The sequence below is a fragment of the Phaenicophaeus curvirostris genome, chromosome Z (genome assembly GCF_032191515.1).
Source record: "Phaenicophaeus curvirostris isolate KB17595 chromosome Z, BPBGC_Pcur_1.0, whole genome shotgun sequence".
Taxonomy (NCBI): Eukaryota; Metazoa; Chordata; class Aves; order Cuculiformes; family Cuculidae; genus Phaenicophaeus; species Phaenicophaeus curvirostris.
In genome coordinates, this window is record NC_091431.1 from 23,325,770 (window position 1) to 23,347,857 (window position 22,088).

General features: G+C 41.8%; 1 protein-coding gene across 3 annotated transcripts in view; it reads left to right on the forward strand.

Annotated features, from left to right (window-relative positions):
* The window catches only part of LOC138733107 (metalloprotease TIKI1-like), a 69,134-nt gene that overhangs the window by 36,907 nt on the left and 10,139 nt on the right, over positions 1–22,088 (forward strand). For 2 of the 3 annotated variants that reach the window (XM_069880024.1, XM_069880026.1), the window contains exons 3-5: positions 6,633–6,779; positions 8,941–9,115; positions 21,845–21,935. In XM_069880024.1, coding sequence (XP_069736125.1) covers positions 6,633–6,779; positions 8,941–9,115; positions 21,845–21,935 — 413 coding nt within the window. The remainder of the gene's footprint in view (positions 1–6,632; positions 6,780–8,940; positions 9,116–21,844; positions 21,936–22,088) is intronic. The other variant, XM_069880027.1, reaches the window with a different exon arrangement.

A 22,088-nucleotide genomic window follows, 5' to 3' on the forward strand; every position in this document is an offset into this window, starting at 1 on the left:
TTAATCTAGCAGCACTCCAACGAGAATCTGTGGTTGAGTGAAAGACAACTGGAGGCCAAATCCTGAGTCATCAATGCCAAGTTCATTTAGTTTCATTAATTTTATTTTAGGAAGATGAAAAGTACTGCCAAATCTTGCTGTTGAAACTGTTGAGATAGGTTGAACTTTGGCTCTGTTACTAGCTTACTCCTTACAGATGCAGGCACAGTGATGTCTTCATAATTTTTACATTTTTACATCCTTTCTATGGTTTGGAAAGCTGAACTGTTTCCTTTCTAAGGGAATTTTCCTGTAAAGCTGTTTATTTTTTTTTAATTTGCTTTGTTAACCTTAGCATTTTAATTTTGCTTCCATTAAATTTTAAATTATCCAGTGAAAAAGAAGAAAGAAAGAGAAGCTGGACTAAAGCAACTCCTATTTTACTACAAGTAAAACCCCCAAATATCCAAAATCAATCAAACAAACAAACAAAAAACCCCAAACAAAACATTAATTGCAGGTGTTAAATTTTAAAAGGGTACTCAGTCTCAGCCCAACGAACCCTGATTTCAATTTTTTTGCTTTGTAACTCTCTTAAGATTTTAAAGAAATTTTGAGATGGCTATGTTAAATTTATTGTAAAATAAATAATTATGCAAAACAAGGAAAGCTTTACTACCAGCCTGATGGTTAGATAGTCTTGTAAATTAGAAAATGGGCACAAAATAAGAGAAATTTGGATTGCTAGTAATTCTTTTTTATTTGGTTAGTTGTTCCCAAGTCTGATCTGGACCTACGTTTAGGAGCTACATGGCAATGCTAATTGAAAGCAAGCTGGACATTGCTAACTGAACTCCTGCCTGCATCAGAGACAGGCAGGATTTCTAAGTGTAGTGTGTTGAAAGTCCATTTTCTTGCTTCAAACTTTGGTTCAGGACTGTAGAAACATGAAAATTATACAAAGGCTAGTTTCTAATTCTACTTGGTGAAGTAGAAATATATCTGATGAAGGTGTGATTTGTGACAGTTTTTAAAAGCAAGCTTTGCTAACATTTACAAAATCCTTATCAAAGATGGAATTTCTAAAAAAAGTTTAATCCTTCTTTAGTAACATGCAAATATGTATCACTAGTTAATTTCCAGAACAGTGGGAAGATTTTCTGCACAAGGATGAACTTTGTGAGGGTTTAAGGCATTCCTGCAGCACGAGGAGGAACCCTAGTGAGCACTTAGGTAGAGAGCTCTCAGGGACGAGGTGTAGCAATGTGTTCATAGCCACACTGTTAGCCCTATAGAAAGATGGGAGCAAGTCCCAGCAAAGTTATGGAGGTGTCATGCTGTGAACTGCAAGCTGACCTGTGAAATACGAACATTTCATTTCACTATTCCATTGCTGGTTTTATTTCACATTCAGCACATACTGGGGTTTTTATTTCTCCTACTGTCAGAGGAAACATAAAAGCCTGTAAATTGGTGTAAATTACTCAGAAAAAAGACTATGTATTAAGGCAGTCTGTTACAAGGAAATTAATTGCACTTCTTCCAGCAGTGCTGTAAGCAGTGTTCCTCTGATTCAGCATTATCTACCGTTGTCCTGCACCTAAAGAAGGATGATAAATTCTTTCACTGGCTCAGAAGTGCCTGATAAGTCGTTGGAGAGCCCTTGTTTTTATAGCTCCTTGTTGGAAAAGGGTTGGATTGTGTGTTCCCATAAAAATCTCAGATAACAACCAAAACCTTCAGAGCATCTTTTTGTTCAGTTCTGGAAATCTAGCAAAAAATAAATAAATCTAGCACCAGCTGTGCCAGGGTGAGTTTTTTTAGCAGACCAAAGACCAAATTCTTCATTGCCATTACCTCTGCCAGTATCTGTGTGTCCAATTTGAGGCAAACAGAGCATCATCTAAGCAACTTGGATGGTTGTTTTAGAGAAGAGGCATACACTCTGCTTGCCATGCTGGTTTTTAGAAAAAAAAGCCATAAATAAAATCAAGGTCATGGGAAATTTGTAACTTGTAGGTGGTCTAGAATAGTTTTTATTTCGTTTTGTTTCAGTGACTTGTACTGTTTGTCTTTTGTCCTCCAGGTGAGTCTCTCAGATAACCTGTCTTTTCTAGTCACCTAAATCCAGTCTTTCTCACGAAAGTGGGACAGGTTTGGGAAGTTGCTTACTTTTTCTGTCTTCTGTACAAAAGGTTGTTGCAGGGGCCATAGGTGCAAAGGTGCAACAGCCTTGAAAGTGATTTATGTTCCTCTGAAGGCTGCAAATGTAGGTTTAAGCTATTTGTATCCTCAACCCCTGACAAAATCAGAGTCCTTCTGCCTGTGTGAGCAGGCTTGTGTTTGCAGGGCTACTCATTGCAAGTGGGTTCAAGTTTCCAGTCTCTGAGAAGGCCAGTCCTAGCTTTTTGCTTCAAAGGCAGCTGGGCTGTGAGCATCAGACATCTAAAGAGCTGTGTCCCGTTGGAATGAGGAATCGCACTTTCTTCTCAGCACTTGGTCTGCTGGACTATTACCATGACAAAGGAGGATTATTGACTTTCATAGTCATGATGCCTTTGATTTGAGGCTTGCTTTGATTTGGGGCAATGAGGTTCACTGGCCCAGAGAAGCAATGATCTCCTCCAGGTGAAGAGCAAGGAGAGAAATATGCTTTTGAGAAGGAGGAGGATGAGGGAAAGAACTGGCTGAAGAGGCTCAGTGGAAGCCATAATGTATGCAGTTAGTTGTTGGGAAGGGCCCAAAAGCAGCCCATAATTCCTTAAGACAATTAGAAGTAAATTGTCCAGCTGAGTGATCCCAAAGCAAGGAAGATGCTCCCCCAGACTATAATTCAAGGGGTTGAATGGCCTTCAAAAACTGAGAGTGGAGAGAAGAAAAAAAAAAAATAGAAGATGAGGCAAATGATGGAACAGATGTGAGCGCTTTTGTTGGGAAGACTTGGAGGCTTGGAGGCTAGCGGGATGGCGATAGGGCTAATTTGAGGCGCATAGTGCCAGGTTCCTTTCATATGCAGAACAGCACTTTGATCCAGTGTGGATGAAAATGCTGAAAAGTGGAGAGGATGGCAGGGGGTCTTTTGTCTTTGACAAAAAAGGCATCTGCTGGGCTCTAACCTCCTTATCCCCACCCCCTTAGCCTAGCAGGCCACTACAACAATGGTAGCAAAGGGAACAAGTGTCTCCTGACAGCTGAAGAAATTTCTGGGAGGAGAATGAGCCTTGCAGCAATATGTGTACTAGAGAGTTTAATCGATTTTTTCCACAGTACAAAAAGGGAGAGGGTTGGGAGTAGACTGATCACAGTGGAAATGGGAGGTGGGAGGAAAAAAAATCTCCTTCTAATAAACTTGTTAGTTTTGTTCTCTAAATACATTTTTTAATGATATGCTTTGATGGTCCTATAAATACACTTAATGAAGCAAAGTAGGGTATAGCTGCTGGGGGGAAATGTGATGTAAGGTAGAATAGTTTTTCAAGGACGATGAATATGGAGTGATTTCTGTGGATTTCACACAGGAAAGATTTTGGAATTAGTAAAACAGTGCAGTGCAAGAGATACCTGGGAGACAGATGTATACTTTCTGTACCACTTGCTGGAGGAGCTCAGCTCAGCACAAACTCTTGTGTTTGATTTCTAAGCAAAATTGAAAATTTTCGTTCAATATTTTCTTCTTTTCTGTTATCTTCTTAACTTCTTGGATTTACTAGAAATGAAAGGACTGCAGGACTGAATGGGGAGCTAGGAAGGCAAGCAGTGTTTGTGCCAAGCAAATATAGCAGTTGCAGATCGACTGCTGATCTAGTCCCTGCTTCTCATTCTCTGTTGATTTTCTTTGGCTTTTCACATCAGGTAAACAAAACTAGGATCCACAGAGTTTGATGTCTGTGATCTTCTCTAAGTATCACTTTGCACCTAGTCCAGTGTTTTCTTTACAAAAAAATGACAGATAAGAATTGCCAACCTCTGAGCAAGACTCTTAGCAAATTAAATCCTTTAAAAACAGTAGGTTAAAGAGTCTTCTTCTCTTGATATCCTGACAGTGTTCATTACTGTTTACTGAAGATAACCTTCTCACTAGGATAAAGCTTTAAGCAATGCCTGGTACTGCAAACAGTTCATCTCTCTTTAACCCCTATCCCTTCTCCTTCTGCTGAAGAGTTGCCCAAAGAAGGTATAAGTAATACAGAAATGGAGAATAGCTGTTGTGTTCCTTTGTGAGGCTCTACACACATTCTTAAGCCAAACTGTAATTGTTCAGTAGATGTGCTACTATCCCCCTCCTGCAGATGCCACCGTTCTGTTCAGACCAGCTGATGGTGGAAGAATTTTTGGCAATAGCATTTCCTGCCCTCCAGCTGTGCAAAGCCTGATGATATGAGTTGCTGTAACTCATTAGGGAAGGCTAATTGTCAAGGACATTGATGCTTTTTTGATTTCCACCCATTTCTCATATTTTGACTTTTCTTGCTCCCAGTGCTTGGGCTGTGGTTGAGAATGCTGATGCTGATGCTGCTGTCATTAAAGAAGCTGAGACTACCTCTCTCTCTCACAACACCAAGGTGAAAGTCCCCTCTCTGGACAGGCTTTGGGTGGTTCTTGTGTGACTTCTCTCTCAGGTGCTATGCACAGTGATAGGATGAAGACCTAGATCCAAATGGGGAAGTCATTCTGGCAGGGAACAGCCCTCTGTAGGCCCCCATGCCAAAGAAAAACAGCCCATGCAGTGCCACATAAACCCACTGAGTGAGCTGTGGCATCCGTGGCAGCCTACTGGATGCTGCAACCCCAGGCAGTTGTGGTTGGGAAGGGGTATAGAAGCCTTGGGCAGTGAGCTTGGACACCTTGTTTTTTGGAGGTGAAACATGAACCACCTCATTGTGAAAATTCTCTTCTGCTTCCCCAGCTGGGTGGGCAAACCCTTCAGCTGCTGCCATCCTGAGATAATTTTACGTATCCAGTGTCAACTCTCCCACTTCCACCCCAGAAAGACATATTCTTAGGAAGGACCAGAGAGCAGCCAAAGCTGCCTCACTAGGACAGCTTTCTGATGTGCCAGCAGTAGGTTTATAAATGTGAGAGGAGGGGGAGTTGCCTCTATTCCTATAAAAACAAGTGCGTTAAACCTCCGTAAGTGCAGGTAGTCATTGTGGTTTTAAACTGTGCTCTTGAAAAAAATTTACTTTGCTGTTTGCAGTTTACTGTGTGCTAATTTCTTATGGCCAGTGGGTGGGCACAAGAAAGGAAGATGCCTGTATGGCCCGACCTGGCTACTATGCTACAGGCCAGGTCTGTTCAGAGGAGAGATTGAATCTGTTTAACCTGAAGCACATTGCAAGGGAGGAGGGAAGAGATGTGTGTGGACAAGGTAAGTGACAGCAGGCATGCAGGCTGTAGGATTACAGCAGAAGGAGGAAGATTTGCTTTGTTCTCATGTCTCGCTCAGCAGGCTGGTGTTTTGTCCACAGAAGCCGGTTACCTTCTGCTGGTTGGTGTTCAGATGAAAAGCAAACAGTAAAGATTGTGAAACCTCTTTGATGTGCTTGCTTTACATTGAGGAAGAACAACCTGACCAGCTCAGGAGACCATTGCCGGTCTTATAATTGCCCTGTGGACAGGGACTGTCTGGTCATTGTTTGAGAAGCTGTAGAGGCTAGAAAATGCCATATTGCTGTAATGGTAAGTTGCCCACGTGGATGCTGCTATGGTAGTCAAATAACTTAGAAAATAAGTCATTCCCATTTAAGTCCTTTTGGCTGAACTGATTTTACATACAAGATTTTCTTGGCATGACCTAGTAGTCCTGGCTGTAGAAACCCCACATTTTCAGCAAGGATTTGGCTTGTCTCTCAGTGAATCTTATCTGGTCATTAACATCCATTAGGGAATCTCTGTGTGGGAAGTGAAGCCGAACAAATGGAAAATGATGGCTTCAGAAGTGCAATAAACCCCTGCATGCATACTTTTGTTTGGTTGTTTCAGTTTGGTCTTCTTTAATTTACTTCCAAATTAAACAGAATTCCTTTGCAAGGCCAGCAATTAGTTTGATGTAACTTTCCTGAGTGTCTACCTGCAGGTATTCTTTTAGAAAGGTGCAGTTTGTGTCAACAGGGTGAATTCTTGCCCTTGTTAAAAACATGAGATGGGAGTCAGTGTTGTGTTCACTTCCAGAACTAACGCTAAGTTATGTGCTTTCAAATTTGGTTAAAAATGTGGTGGTTTGGGTCCAGACAGGCAGCTCTAGTTGTAGTGGGTACAGCACGGTTTCAGATTCGGTGGGACCTGTGCTGTTCTATAGAAGATGGATTGTTGTGCTGGGGGAGGGAAAACTGCACTTGTTTGTTCTCACATCTACCCTGTCCTGTAATCCCAAGACTAGTTCTCATAATCTCAGTACAGTAAGACATGCTTACTCATTTGTGAGTTTCATGGTATTAGTGAATAACTACAGTATCAGAGTGCTTTTGATGGTGTTTGAAACAAATATCCAGGAGGACTTAATTACACAGAGCCCTCATCAGGCTGCAGAGAGTCACAAAAGTTTGAAAAATACAGAGCCCTCAGCAGGCAGCTCTATGTCTGTGATCTTCTCAGAGGGCAAGATGAGAACTCACCAGGCACTCTGTCTTTTCCTCCCTCTCCCCCTCCCTCAGGTGGTCTTTGCTTTGAATCAGACTCTCTTGCAGCAGGAGAGCCTCCGAGCAGGCAGTTTCCAGATCCCCTATACGACAGAAGACCTAATCAAGCATTACAGCTGTGGAGACCTCAGCTCCATCATCTTCAACCATGACACTTCTCAAGTGAGTCTTGCCACTGCAGCCCTTGCACTACACACATATCCGTGTAGCACTAACCCCTGTCTCATTTATGCTCGTCTCTCCTTAGGCAGGCCTTTTGCAGGTGACAGCCAAGGGCATGTCTGGCTCCCTGGTGCATCTGCTGAGACCTCTTGTGTCAGGAGTCTGCACTACCCCACCCCTGTCTTCCTGCGTGCAGGCAGTGAGGGTCCAGCTGGCTTTCCACTTTGGGCAACTGCTATGTTTGCTTTAGTGTCAAATCTGTGTGAGTTAATCCTTTATTTTCTTAAGGATCCTGTGGAACTACACTGCCTGAGTATGAGTGAATGTAGCACCAACAGAGAGCAGCAGCAGGCTCTTTTGTGCAAAGAGCAACAGAGAAATGCACTCTTGACTTGGACACTAGTGTAAGGCTGGGCAAGTTGCAAGCTTTTTAATGTGCCCTTTCAGTATGATTGTGTACTGTGGGCAAGCCCCAAAGAAGAGAAACAGCGTGAAACAAAAAAAAGATAGGTTTGGACTGAGTGTTAAGGAAAAGAAAACCTTCTGAGGCCTCACAGATTTGGTTTATGGAGACTGTTTCCTAAGCAGCACAGTGGAATGCAATGCTCTGATCCTTAAAGCACAAGAAAATGCCCAGCAGGGACCAATTTGGCCTGTTTGGGCTGTTAGATTAGTTAACCTCAGACTGAAACATTAAGCCTGTCTGTTCTTTTTCATGAGGTACTGCCAGGTGATTGATGTACACCAATGAAATGTAGACTCTAGCGTTGCAGTGCTGAGCAACTTGGATGCTGGTAACTGGACCTTCCCTCCTGAATAACCATTTCCCTGTGGCCTCTTAATACATATGGTGCAGTGCTGCAGAGCTAAAAATGCTGTCATGCTGACCCTTGCTTTTCTGGCACTGAGCTTTCTGTGTGTGTTGTCATCTTCCTATCCTGCACCCCCTTCTGGATGCTAGTGCAGGCAACCTGGTCATTAAAGCTGCCTAGCTCTTACACAGGGCACTTCATTCAAGGTATCGAGGGCTTCTCTAAGCAGGCCAGCACTGTAAGAGCACACAGATGTTGCATCACCGTTCTGCTGAGGTGTTAATGTACTGCAGGTTGATGGCATTGCCATGAGGTCCTCGGAGAGGACAACTCTTGCAAAGACATTCATGTCCCTGAGAGGGCAGGTGCTCTTCATTACACGAAGGGCTCCACCACAGGGCACGCTCCCTCAGGGTGGAGCTGGGTAGTAATAGCCTGCAACACTCTCAGCTTATGCTTTTAAGCAGAGCTTCCCTGTAAATTGTATTTGACCTCATGCTTACCCAATAAATGACCCACCGTGAGGTAAAAACCTTTTGTAAACCGTTGGTAATAGTGTCCGAGTGGCTTCAGAGCTGCACCCTTGCAAGGGAAAGCACATGACTTAGTAGCTCCACAGAAACAATGACATGCAGGGCCTTTCTTTAACAGTTCCAGTAGCTGCATTGTCTGAAGCTCCTTGTCAAGAAGTCAGGATGGCTGCAAATCCAGACCCAAGTTTACCTCACTAGCGAAAGCTCAGGGTAGTGTTCAGCCACAGCTGTACTGAGAGCCTCAGGAAAGGAAGCCAGTACTTCAAAAGATACCTTAGGGTTGGGGAAATGGAGGTGGTAATACTTTTTTTCCTGACAAAATCTGGCACTTTTGGGAAGTTCAGGGATGTTTTTAATAGCTAGTTCAAATTGCACAGCTTTTCTTTGACAGCCTGAGGGGTCTGATACCAATCAAACTTTATTAGAAGAGTGTGATTATCATTATAGTTACGACATACCTGTGTCTGATTAAGGAAGAGGTATGTAGCTAAAGATAGCCAGAGAGAAATATTTACTTTCTTCAACTGAGCAATCTGGATTTGGGATCTACAGTGTAGCAAACTAAGAGTATTTGTTGTCTTGGCATCTAAAGAAATTCATCTGGTTGGCTTGTGAAATCACATGTTGAGAGAAACGAAGGACTATGCATTAGAAGTTAACTGAGTCATTTTTGAGCTTGCTTTGGGTTTTGTTCGTGTGTCTGTGCCTTGAGGGATACCAGAATTACCATATTTAGTGATGGAGCAAAATGTCTGTGCATGATGGCTACCTGTGAAATAAATGACCCTTTCATGGAGACTGTTTTTTCTACCTTAGGTCCCAAATTTCATTAACGCTACACTTCTGGCCCATGAACGCATTACTGCCCAAGAGATAGACAGCTACTTCCGTCAAGAGCTCATCTACAAGCGAAATGAGCGAATGGGCCTGAGGGTGAAGGACCTGTTGGAAGAGTACCCAGACAAGAGTTTCTTCTTTGCATTTGGAGCTGGTATGTAATTTAAGTGACCTTCAACCTGAACACATTCTTCCCATATTCATTAGAAGCTTTTTACAAATGGTTGACTCATTTTAAAGAAGGGTCAGTACTTTTACCATGGTGGACACAGAACACAGCATTGCCCTAATAGTTGAACTCTACTAGGAAAATGTTTTCATGTAGGAGAATATTTTTCTTCAGGATGCAAAGAGCTCAGAGTGTATGCGTTGATTGCAATATTTGTCGTATGCATAGCCAAAGATGCTGAACCAACTACTTGTTTATTGCTTACACAAAATTAATAGCACTTAGACGTGTTTTTATGTTCTGGCCAACCAAGGTGGAAAAATAGGAGAAATATGGAGCTCAGGTAAAATGTAGCTAGTCAGAGGTTGCACCACTGCTTGAATAAACTTTGCAGGAACACATCCAAAACGATAATATGCCAAATCATGTGAATCTTAAGTGGTTTAATAAATACAAGGGAGAGGCAAGGCACACTTTTTCCTTTCTCTTCCTGCTGTAGCTCCTTACCTCATTCCCTGCACTTCCACAACTACAAGGAAATTTTATCTGCCTCTGTTTTGGAGCAGAGCATTGGGCCCAGATGGGGAAAACCTACTCAGTTTTCTGCCTCTTAGCAGCCAATAGGAATCCACTGGCCCATCCAGTAGTACATCCAGCTCAGTGAGGTTAACACCCACACTAGGGTTGGGTGGAGGGACTAAACAGAATCAGTTTACCATGGCTTCTGTCCTTTGTTCTAGCAAACAAGAAGTGAAGATTGGTGTTTGAAAAGATAGGTGCTAATTCCCAGAGGAGTATTACATCCACCATCATGAACCACATGGACCTTGGGAAAGGGGGAGGACTGAAACTCCTGTGATGTTTTCTGGTCTTAGTGGCTACTGCTTTAGTGAAGATTGAAGATCTAGGCAAGGCAAGGAAAATATTTATTTAAACCCTCTAAATGCATTAGTATTCAAAGTCTGTGCGAATCTCCACATTCATGGTTACAAACTTAGAACAAAGGTCCTGAGCTTGTGGGTAGAAAGGTAATGAAAGCTGGCTGATAATGTCTGTTCAGGCATGCATGAAGATTGTAGCATGCTATCTTCCTGCAGTGTCACTACTCATTGCAATTCCCAGTCACTAAGTACAATGAAGCAGTCCAAGCTGATGCAGATTTTGATTATGCCTATCTGTAGGCTAAGGCCAGGGCTTTGTTGTACTCCACTGCTGATGTTGTTCTGATCACGCTTGTCCCTGCTGGACTGACAATTCTTAACCAGCATATATGTCAGCCCTGAGTGCCAGTTGCATCTGTTGCAGGTATCTAGTTTTCTGTCATGAGCTAGTTACAGATACTGGGGTTCCAGTAACTGGATCACAATAAGCAGGTCATGCAGGTGGATGGATGTGGATGTGTCACTCTGAATTTGCTGTGTCCCTCTGAGAGAAGAGAGCCTCTTAGCTTCCTTGAAGACACCCTCTATGTCCCAGCAGCTACACTACACAAATCACATGTCTTTAAGATGCCTTTTTGTCATCTGTCTCCCCTCCTATCAATTTCCTTCTTTTACCCACTCTCTTGCCCCAGACTGTCTTCATTGTCATTACTGTGCATAGGTCTGTTCCAGAGCCCAGATGCACTACAGGAGCAGTACAGATCTCTGTCCTTCCCCGTCTCTTTTGTCCTCATCTGTAATGACAGGATTCCCAGGCTCTCTGGATTCTTGCTTTCCTTCTTACTCTTATTTTTTCTTTTCCCAATTGCCCCCTTCTTTGCTACTTCCAGGGGAGCAGAGTTAGGATTCACCCCACACCGCTATACTATAGCACTGCCTGAAGCCTTGGGCCTTTAGGAACACCATTGATGTGTGACTTATGTGGCTTGATTTCCAAGCACCAGACATGCTCTTCTCATGGTTTTTCATTGCAGTTTTGAAATCAGACAGGTAACCTGTCTTCTCTGGAAAGTCAAGATCAACTTCAAAATCGTGTCTAGTTACATGATAGCTTTGATAGAAGTCCAGCCTCTGCTCTTATTTGCTCTTACAGATACCTCTCCTCAAAGGATAGTGACAGTGTCCCACTTTTAGCGGCACAATTCCCCTTATTTGTCTGTATGTGGCTTCCTTTTTTAAAAAAAAATTATTTGTTTCACATTGACTGTCTAAATGAGTTTATAAAGCAGAAAACAGATTAATTTCTACACAGTTCTGAGGTTTTCTGAGTGCATATTACAAATATAAGTGCAGGCTTTTGTTGTGTGCTAGCAAGCTAATTTAGACTTTTACTTTCTCAGGCTGCTGTATGTCATAGATAATTATGTGAGCAACCAGTGAAGAAGAACAAATGTCTTGTACTCAGTTTTGAGCATTGTTTGAGTATTATACTGTTGTTAATTACTGGAAAATGGCTCCAGGAAAGTGCTCATACAAGACAGGTTAGAATGAGCTGCAGCAGAACACAGAAGAGGAGGAAAAAAAGAAGTGGGAGACAAACTAAACCATCACTGCATTGTGGTTTTCCCTCTTCTGACCACTTGTGAGAGCAGTCTCTACCAGCAGTGGTCAAGAAACTGCAGGTAGAGTTTACATTAAAATGGTAGCAGGATATCAAAGGGCCTCTAGCTTAGAATGCGAAAAGACTTTTAGTTGTTTCTTGCCAGATTTTTTCAGCCTGTGCATTTCACTTTTTAAAAGGTAAGTCTTTTTGTAAGGAAGATTCAGGTTTTCTCCATTAATCAAAAAGCATTGAAAACACACTTTTATCATCAAATATATCCAAACAAGGTCATGGCCTGTAAGTTACTATGGTATTACAAATACCCCCTCTTGCTATTAAAATTGCACTTCATATTTTTATCTTAAGTGGAAGAAGATCAGAAAAGATTATTTATTTTATATTCCAAGTGGATTGATGTGATATTGAGATGTGTAATACATAGTGCAAAGAAAAGCTCATGTCTCTTTCCAGGTCATGATATGGCTGCATATTTATGGATGTTGTTTTCTTACATGGAATGACGTGGTAATTTGAACTGTAATAGAAGTAATCGTTAGATCCAGCTTATTACTACATTTTAATAGATCAGACAAACTCCCCCTATATTGTGTTGAAAACATTTCACCGTCAAAGCTTGGTTTTTTCTGTGGCTACTTTTGTTTAGAAATAATTTAAGCTTGCACAAAGGTGGAGAGTAAAGAAATAACAGATTTTGCTGAAATTTTCCAAACCCCTTTGCCTCTGGACAAAGTGCAAGCATTTGTAGCTGAAATAATTTTCTTTGAGGGAATTAGAGGAAAGCATGGGAAGAGAGAGATAGTAGTGACAGTGGCATTCCACTAGATCCAGTAAGGATTTTATCCTAACTGTGGACAGGCATTTCTGAATGGTGGCAATAAAATTACAAGCCAGACCTGTTTCCTGTTGCCAGTGGCCGAACTTGTGAAGCATATCAGCTGTAATATTGCACAAGTCTTCCTTCTGTATGATTTTTTAATATCTCCGAAGCTCTCTCAGCCTTTCCTCATATGACAGGTGCTCTAATTATTCATCGTCTTTTGTGGCCCTTTGATGGACACTTTCCGCTATGTCCACATCTCTTTTGGACTGGGGAGCCCAGAGCTGGACACTGGGCCGAAATGTATGTCACAAGGGCTGAGAAGAAGGGAAGGACCACATCCCTCAGTCTGTTGGTAACACTCCTAATGCAGCCCAGAAGACCACTGGTCTTCTTTGCCACAAGGGTATGTGGCTGGCTCTAGGTCAGCTTGATGCCCACGAGGACACCACACCCTTTTCTGCCAAGCTGCTCTTCAGCCAGCTGGTTCCCTGTCTATCCTGGTAACTGGAGCTATTCCTGCCCAAATGTATGGCTTGATTTGCTAACTTAATGAGCCAATATTTCCTCATCATAAATCCATACTGACCAGTCTCAATCATCTGCTATCCATAACATAGTTTGCAGGATAATTCGATCCATCACCTTTCCCAGGAACACAGATGTGGCTGATCAGTTTGTAGTTCCCCAGATGCTGCTTCTTTCCTTTCTTGAAGACAGGACTGATGCTTGTTTTTTTGCAGTCCTCAGGACCTTCCTCAGTTGTCACAACTGTTTAAAGATAATTGAGTGTGGCCTTACAGTGACAGTGGCAAGTTCCAGTAGTTCCTGTGGGTGTAACTTATAGGAACTTGTACATGTCCAGTCTGTTTGAATGTTACTTAACCCAATCCTTCTGCACCCAGGGTGAACCTTCTTTGCCCTGGACATAAGAACCTGAGATTCCTGAAGGCTGGTTTTACCATTAAATAAGGTGACAATGGCACTGAATACATTGGCCTTTTCCATATTCTTTGTGACCGAGTCTCCAGTTGCCTTCAGCATTAGGCTGACATTTATCTAGTGTATATTTTACTATTGAGGTATCAGTGGAAGCGTCCCTTGTTTGCTTTTATATTTCTCACCAAATTCATCTCCAGATGGGCTTCCTTCTGTGTAGTCACTTTTATTACAGGATAAGCATGGCTTGTTTGCTTTAGCTTACTTACGGTTTCTGTTGAAAGGGCTAAAGAATAAGAGAGAGAGAAAAAAAAGAGTGTTAGGGGCCTTTTTTTTATGCAAGAGGAAGCATACTTAGGGACATGAGATTCTGATTTTATTATGGCAGACAAGGCTTCAGGTGAAGTCAGAGTTTCTAGGAGCCAAGTTTAAATTCCCTTCAGTCTCTCCTGCCTCTGTGAACAGCTGAGAAGCTCCAAAAGTGCTAGCTCATGAATAAGAAGTAAGAAGCCAGAGACTGGCTGGTTTTTTTCCTCAGTCTCTACCCACCCTGCCAAGATCTCCCAGAAAGAAGAATTATTATGAGCAGACTGATGAGCCAATATGCAAACTAGGGATTTAGCAGTTCGAGTAAAAGCTCCAGATCTTATCTTCCTCCCAGCAGCTGAGTCAACTGACACTTGCTAAACTAAAATTAACTCTTAGATGGTTGACATGTGATCTAACAACGCACAGAAAAAGGATTTGGACATCATTGTAGAAACATAATTGACCCTGTCTGAGCTGAAGATGGATGTGTAACTTATTGTCTCAGCCACCTGGACAAGGAAAAGAGAGAACATACTTAACCACCCATGGTTACCCCAGAGTCTGCCACAGAGCACCAAATGGCTTCCTCCAACTTCTCTAGGTTTTAAGGCGGTGCTTGGGATGTGGGAGACTGATCAGTTATCTGTCAATCTCATGTGAAAATTGAATTGGATCCACAGGCATATCTGATGCCTTTTTCCTTGCTCTTACATCATACAAACAGACAAAAAAGAACACATTTCTATGGGAAACTGGAATTGCACTGAGTCTTTCTGTCCTGAATGGTGCGTTAGGTGGCGGTGTTCACATGTAGAGCTGTTTGCTGTTGCTCCTTGAAATGGACTGTTCCACCTGGCATTTTCGCATGGGAAATTATGCAAGAAGAACAAGATTTATTGTCTCAGGAAAAGAAAAAAAAATAATTACAGTGCTAAGCTCAGGTCTCTGTATGTCTTGGGTAGGTGTTCATACTTGTAAAATAAAACAAACAGAAACTTGCCTTGGGAATATGAAAGTTGCCCAGGTAAATGGGATATAAATTTGCTGTTGAAGTTCAGTGGGAACTCAGAACCCAGCATGGAAACTTTGAACCTGTCATCAGCGCATTTGGGACTGAAAATGTGGGTGTGCACAGGGAATTCAAATTTATCTATGCCTTGCCTAAAGGACTCAAAATGCATAATGAGAAAGTTCGTGAAAAATCCACAAGAAGCTGAGTCATGGCAGATCTTGGAAGAGGATGAAAAGACAAGGGGGTGGGCAGAAAAATAACTTAATGACAAGACAGATTAAATTAGTCTTGTGGGACCATCTTAATGGTCCCTGGGCACAAAGGGCTTGCTGACTGCCTGCTTGCTGCTTCTGGCTCTGGAATGCAGCATCACTTTTGCCTCTTTGGGTGGGAGAAAAGGCTTTTACCTCTGTAATCTGAGAATTTGAGATACAACCCAGCAGCTTTGAGACTGTTTTCCTTAGTAGCCTTAGAGTCTGCAGAATGCCAATGACAAGATTCATTAGAACAGCCACCCCCGGAAGGGGTAGATAATGTTGCATGGAGGCAGAACCCACATACAAAGCCCCAGGGTTCAGATGAAGGACATTCCTCTCAAAATATCTGACACAAGAAATGAGGAAAGATTTGCATTTCCACATTAGATGCAGAAACCTCTGTTCCAATGTATTACTGCAACTGTCAAAATCAACCAGGTCAGATAACTGTGTGCTGTTTCTGCTCAGGTACTGACTTCTAGATGACCATCATCTTCTTATCCGTGCTGGGTTTTACCCATTGCTACTTTTAATGGGCAGCTACAGTAGGAAAATTTCCATCTTGCAATATATGTTTTAAGCTAGTGGGGTTTGAAGTCCTTGATAGCTTTTTTTGGAAAAGAAGAAGTGGTGAGGAATAGGAGCAGGTCCAGTGGCAGAGGTGGCTGTGAGTACTGCAGTTCAGACAAAGCATTTATATTTCCTTTCCTTACTGGCAGCATAATGCTGTATGCTCATATAGTCACTTGAGGGTCTCCTTGCCTGATGAGCCTCAGGTTTCTACTGTGGAAGACTGTCAATAAAGGCCAGCACAGCTGGACAACCAGTGGATAGGGCTGCCTGAACTCAGTTTTTACAAAATAAACAATGTGGGATTGTTAACTTTTTCATTATGTTAACTTTTCTATAAATTTGGCCTTATGATCAACAGAAAACTTCTTACTAGCTTCAGCTTGTAAAATTACCAGGAGGTTTGATTTTGCCCAAAGATAAAAATGGGAATCTACGAGACCAAAAAATACATTTAAGAGACCTAGTTTATGACAGAACCTGGTAGGTAAGAGTATCTTGTTGTCTTTTACAAGAAAAAAATGCCTTCATTTTGGCTTATGCAAACTGTAACTTCATATGCTTCTTTTTCTGTGGTACTAGGCAATTTATCTCAAGTTTTGCAAGGTCTTCATCATCGACTATTTTGAGAAGAATTTCATGTTTACATGATTCTGTTACACATAAATGTGGAAAACGAATCCTAGTAATTCCATATAGGTGAGTTACTTAGCAAAGCATGTCACTTTTAAAGAAATAGAAGTTTATTTTTGCTTCCTCCTGAGTGAATACAGGTTTGAGGCACTTTCTTTAAGTCTCTCCATGTGTAATGAAAATGTTTTCTTGGACCAGAGAATGCCACTGTTCCACAGTCCTGCCCATCAGATTTTCCCCTTTGGTTTTAGAGTGGTGAACCCACTAAGATTTTGTACTGAAAAAGAGATTTGAATGAAATCATGTCTTTTGAGGATAAACACTTGTCTTGGCCTCGGTGGAGTAAAACCTCAAGTTCAATGTTTATGGAGTAATATTTCGTCTTACAGGTAATCACAGGAAGAGATATGTTTTGAAGTCTGCAGTCTCCAAAAACTGGGGTGCATGGGAGGTCTGCTTTCAGGAAATTTGACCTACACGAATGCAGAAGTATCGTAATACAACATCCTTTATATTCCTGTGCTTAACATGAATTCAGGGTTTAAGTTGACTTATAATACCCTTATGGCCACTTCCATCATCTTCAATTTTTGTCTTTTCCTTCTCATGGCAGCAATAAATTTGTGGGAGTATCATGCTCTTGGTCCTTTGGTTTGTATTTTGGTACCTGAGCTTTTCCTGACTTGGAAATGCTGATAGAAACATGAAGATATATTATTTTTAATGTTACAAGTTTTCTGTTTGAGAAGCTGTTTTAACCTGGGTGGCAAATCAGAAATCCCAGCTACTTTATAAATGGTCACTATTTTCCATATGTTGTTTGGATTATCTAGTGTAACTGCACAGGACTTCCTCCGTCTAACTATGGGAAAAATGAAGTGTGAGCTTACCTCACCTGGGTGGACAGATACTACTAGAAAGCAGTATCTTTCTCTTGAACAATGCATACAAAAAGCATGCATCTGAATGAAACAAATCTGTCACTTAGCTGATCACATCGATCCCCTTCCTTCTTTTGCTTTGGATCATACTATTTTGTTTAGATTTTTTTCCTCTCTAATTTTACCAGCCATGTTAAAATTACTCCCTGTTCTGCATCCCAGCATGTACTTAAAGTGTATAATTGTGTATATGCGTGAGACAAAGTCATGAAATTTGAGCCTGGATTTCTGAGGACCAAGTATCGTCTTCTTCAAGGGTAGTCAGCTGGAGATACTTGCCACTGATGGTGTTGTCAGCTTATATAGGAAGTTCCCTTTTGCAAACAAAGGTTGGTACTAGCTTGGTGGCACAAAGTTGAGGGTGGCCTCTGTGCTTGCTATGATAGGCCTGCTTCCCAACAGGCTTGCCAAGCCCCACCAGTAAGACATCATAAGGCTTATCTTTCTCTGCTCACTTAGTACTATAAGGGAGCACAGCGAGGTCATATTGTGAATATGTGTGAAAAATGGATATTGCCTGTCACTCACAGAGCAGGAGCTGTCCTTTATCCTTGTGCCAAAAGGTTAAACCAAACAGAGATTTGGGGATAGGGAGGAGCAGCCTTTGCTTCAACAGGTTTGCTTCTGCTTCTCTCATTTCAGCTTCTTTCAGAGGTTAAGAAACCATGGAATGGGATGAAGAAAATGTCTCTGAAAGAATTCTTGTCTGTGGGGATACTGTGGGCAGAGATACCACACAAGTACTTTCTCTGTCTCCATTCTTAGTCATTATGTCCTAAGAATGGTTGCCTTCCGGAAGCGCATTTTAGTTTCATCAGGTACCTGATGTCAATAAGGATCAGTTTATGCACCTCAGGGGCTGATGAATGCTGCAGTGATCTGGACCTATAGGAGGAGTAGGATATCTGGTTTGCAGTTTGGCTCTCATCTAATTAAATTATTTAAGATAGTACTCTGCGTTCTCTAGGTTATTGGCTGGGTCTGGCACACACTGAACTTTTCAGCTCTTTGCTGCAGAAGGCTGTGGAACTGACTTGGGCCATGCATGTCCCTGCTCCCCAGGCCATCAGGAATTCTCCTTTACTTGTGTTTGCATCTTCTTAGGGAGCACTGGCAGTTTTGAACCCTTCTCCATGGGTTTATTAGCTCACAGACTGCTATTGGAGGGCACTTTGAGTACTGAAAGCGTAGGAGAAAAACCCTGCCATGGGAGTCATGTAAAGAGGGATGAACTGTTAGGTTTTGCTAAAGCTTCTCTTTTTTAGTTAGTGAGTGGCATAGTCAGCAGCCTCATGTCATGCCTTTTTTACAGGCCAGTAACTCTTGGCCAGTCATCTACAGGCGTTCTATTCACGCTTCTGGGGCATTTTATATGAATTTATCTGTATAATCTTTGGAAGAAGTCTAAGAAGAATGACAGCAGATGATCCATGCCATGGGCATTTTCAGGAAGTTTCTAAAATAATTCTAAGATCTGTACCTCCAAAGTATTCTTGAAATATTTGTTTCAGTCACCAGAGAGTCTCTGGCACCAAAAGTCAATCTGAGCACTTCTAGTTTGCCAGAGATAAACATCCTGTTTTATGATGTTCCCAGTGGCTAGAATCATTTGTGCCATTTTGTGGTTGTACAGTTATGATCATGTGCTGTAGCTGTTCCCACCACTTCTTGGAGGTCAGCAGTCCAGATCAGGTTTCCTAACACACATTTTGGTTTTTTAAATGTATATCCAGTGATTGGCTGTCTTGGAATATGTGTATCTGGTAATGTCCTGGCATGTTTCTGAGGCAGATGAGAAGTGCCATCTTTCTACTAAGAAAAACACAGAAATGGAAAAATTATGTGGGCTAGGAGGTTTGCCTTTACATGGCTCTAAGTGGCGGTCAAAGAAATTTATGTATCAGCCTGGAATTGTGCATTTTATTGAAATTTGGAGAGGAACATAGTTTTCTTCAGTCTTACAATATCACTTTATAAGAAAAATAGAAGTTTTGGAACAGAAACAGAGCTTCTGTTTTGCAGTATTTTCTTGTTCATTTCACTGGGGGCAAAAAATACTCAGTCTCACTGTAGCTTCAGTTTGGGTTTAGGAGCCTCTGCTGAAATCCACAGTCCAAGCACAGTTATATAGATGAAAACACCTCTGTGTGCACTGCCAGTAGAAGCTGCAAGCAGGAGACATGGATTTCATGGCAACAGCAGTAACTTGCGTTCTGCAAGACTGACTGTTGCTACCAAGGAAGGTCACGAGTGCTCAATGCATGTCGAAGTGTGTGAACTGGTCTGCTAATGCACATTTGTCAAACAACATTGTCAGTGTATTGGTGGTTGCAGTCCCTGCATGCCACCTCCTTTCAGTACAGTTTAAAGGCTGGAGTCATCTTTAGACTCCAGTAGGGTGCATGGCTGAACTGGTGCATACAACAGCTTCTTAGTTTCTTTTTGAGCTCAAACATAGAAGAGTAGAGATTCATGGCAGGGGATGCCCTGCCAAAATAAACTGACCTCTCAAAGGCTTCTCTTCACCTAGTAGTGTGAGGATAATGCAGGGCTGTGTATAGAAAGAAAAGAGCAGGCTTTCTGATAGGTCCGGGACAGGTGGTACTGTCTTTGAGGGGACATTCAAGTGTGTTAGGCTAAAATAGAAAACAGGTGAAAGAGGCCTACTCCCTGTCATGTAACTTTGGGTTAAGTCTTCCTTGCAGCATAGCTGCTTGACCTTGGAGCAAATCTATCTGGTGTTTTACAGTTGCTATTAATGAATAGGTCTCTCACACACCACCAAGCTCTTTCTGTGATGGTTCCCAGAACAGAGGCAGAAGTGCTGACTCTAGGGAGGCTCCTGGTCGAGTCCTGTACTTAAGACCTTCGCCCTTCTATCTTTTTCTTTTTATTATTTTGCAGCTACCTCAGGTTGAGCATGTAGATCCCCTGGTCCGCCCCCAGCACTGTCTCATAAAGCATGCATGGCCCACCTTTTTGGATAGCAAACACTGGCATCCCCTAATCCTTTTATGTGCCTGGCCTGAGTGGCTCCAGTTTGATCACATCTTGTGAACAATTAGATATCACATACCTGTTTGTATTTGTATGCATTCATTTTACATATATCTATTCATTTGGTCTGTTCTTTTTTGCACAATGTTAACACACTATTTTTCTTTCACATGCAGACATAACTAATTGCATCAGCAACAAAAGGCAAACATTCCATGTGAAAGCCTGTATACATGACTGATAAAAGATAGTCTTATCACTCCATCAAATTAAGAAGAATATTAAGTCCTATCTTCAGGAAATCACTTGAGCAAGTTGACTGATTAAAATGGGATTCATCTATATGCTACAGTAATTTCCTACATGCCAGTCTAAGTCATTGTTCTGAGCATGGGTAACTGAAGATTGACATGGAGTAGTGTGTTTGATGGTGTGGTGTGGGCTGCTATGCACTAGCTCACTCTTGAAATGCATGAGGCTGTAAGCTCTTAAACTGGCACGAGTATTTTAACACTATAGGTTACCCTATAGTTTTCTTATCTTTGTCTCGTCCCTTTCCTCCTGAAGGACTTGGATTAGGAAAGCATGAGTTCAAGAGCCATTTGCTGGTGTGGCATGAGAAATCCACATTTTGTTGTCCAATTCATTGAATCCATTTTGGAGTGAAAAATCATAAATCCCTTGTGTTTAGTTTCCTGTTAATCTTGTCATTGTTGGACTTCCCTTTATATCACCTTGCTTTCCCTGGCTATTAGAATAACTTTTGATTGTTTTATTGCCATGTATTTATGAAGAATATTAGCAGAAAAATAGTTTTTCTGAAGTTATTTCTTAGTTTTAGCATTGCTTACATCTACAGACACAAGGGAATACCCTAAGTCATTTTCTCAAGCCTAATTTTAATTGATGTAGGCTGTAAAATGATGAAATGTTTTCAAGAAAGCTAGATCTGTGAGGGACTGTGCAAGACCTCTGTTGTCCATCTGCTCAGCAGCTGTGTCTTGTGAGGTGTTAAGATGAGATAGTTGATGTCAATTAGGGTGCAGAGCATATAGTCTTTCAGGAACAACGCTTGCACCCTTTGAGTAGTCAGTTATTCATGGGCTGAGCAGCCACCACATCTGTCTGAAAATGTTAGGTAGCTAAGTCCTGAAACTTGTCAACACAACTGGAGTTTCTGTCCCCAGTGGCTTATACAGAAGGAATGAAAAAGGTTCATTTAAGTCCTTGGCTTTCAGAGCTATTTTCCACTTTCTGCAGCTGGATGATTCTTAATAGTTTAAAAATGCCTAATGATGTTCACTGACATCTCAGATAGTGCACTTATAATGCCAGAGGATCTTAAAGTAGTGTACATATTGTTGCCAGATTTTATTTGGTTTGCACCACCACCAGTTGCAGTCTTGGTGTTGCCTCTGAACAAGTGTCTTCCAACTTAATCCCTAACTGCCCCAAGAAATCCACAGTGGCCTGATAATACAACAGCCTGCAGGATCAGAGTCATTTCAATCGCACCTGCATTTTAGAAAGACGGAATGTGGTAACCGAGATGACCTTGGGAAAGTTCAGCAATCATTTTGAGAGATCCTGTGTTTCTGGTGCCTACTGGTGGAAAGTGATAAAGCACTACCTGCCCCATGTGCGGCATGCCTCCTGTGATAAGGATGGATTTTGTTGTTCTTACTCTTTCCCTGTGCTCCTTTTGTTCTGATGTAATTTTTCTCTTAATTGCAGGTCACTTTATGGGCAACAACACAGTGATTGATGTTTTGAGAAGAGAAGGATACAAAGTAGAACACACTCCAGCTGGACAAGACATCAAAAAGTAATGCACGTTTTTATTTAGCTGAGCAACCATTGGAAGGGTGGGTTTGTAAAGAATCACGAAGAGGCAGTGGCAGCTGAAACTATACCAAACACTGAGCTGGGCTCCCTCTCTCCTCCCCAGCACTTTGCTTTTGTCTCCTATTAACTAGTT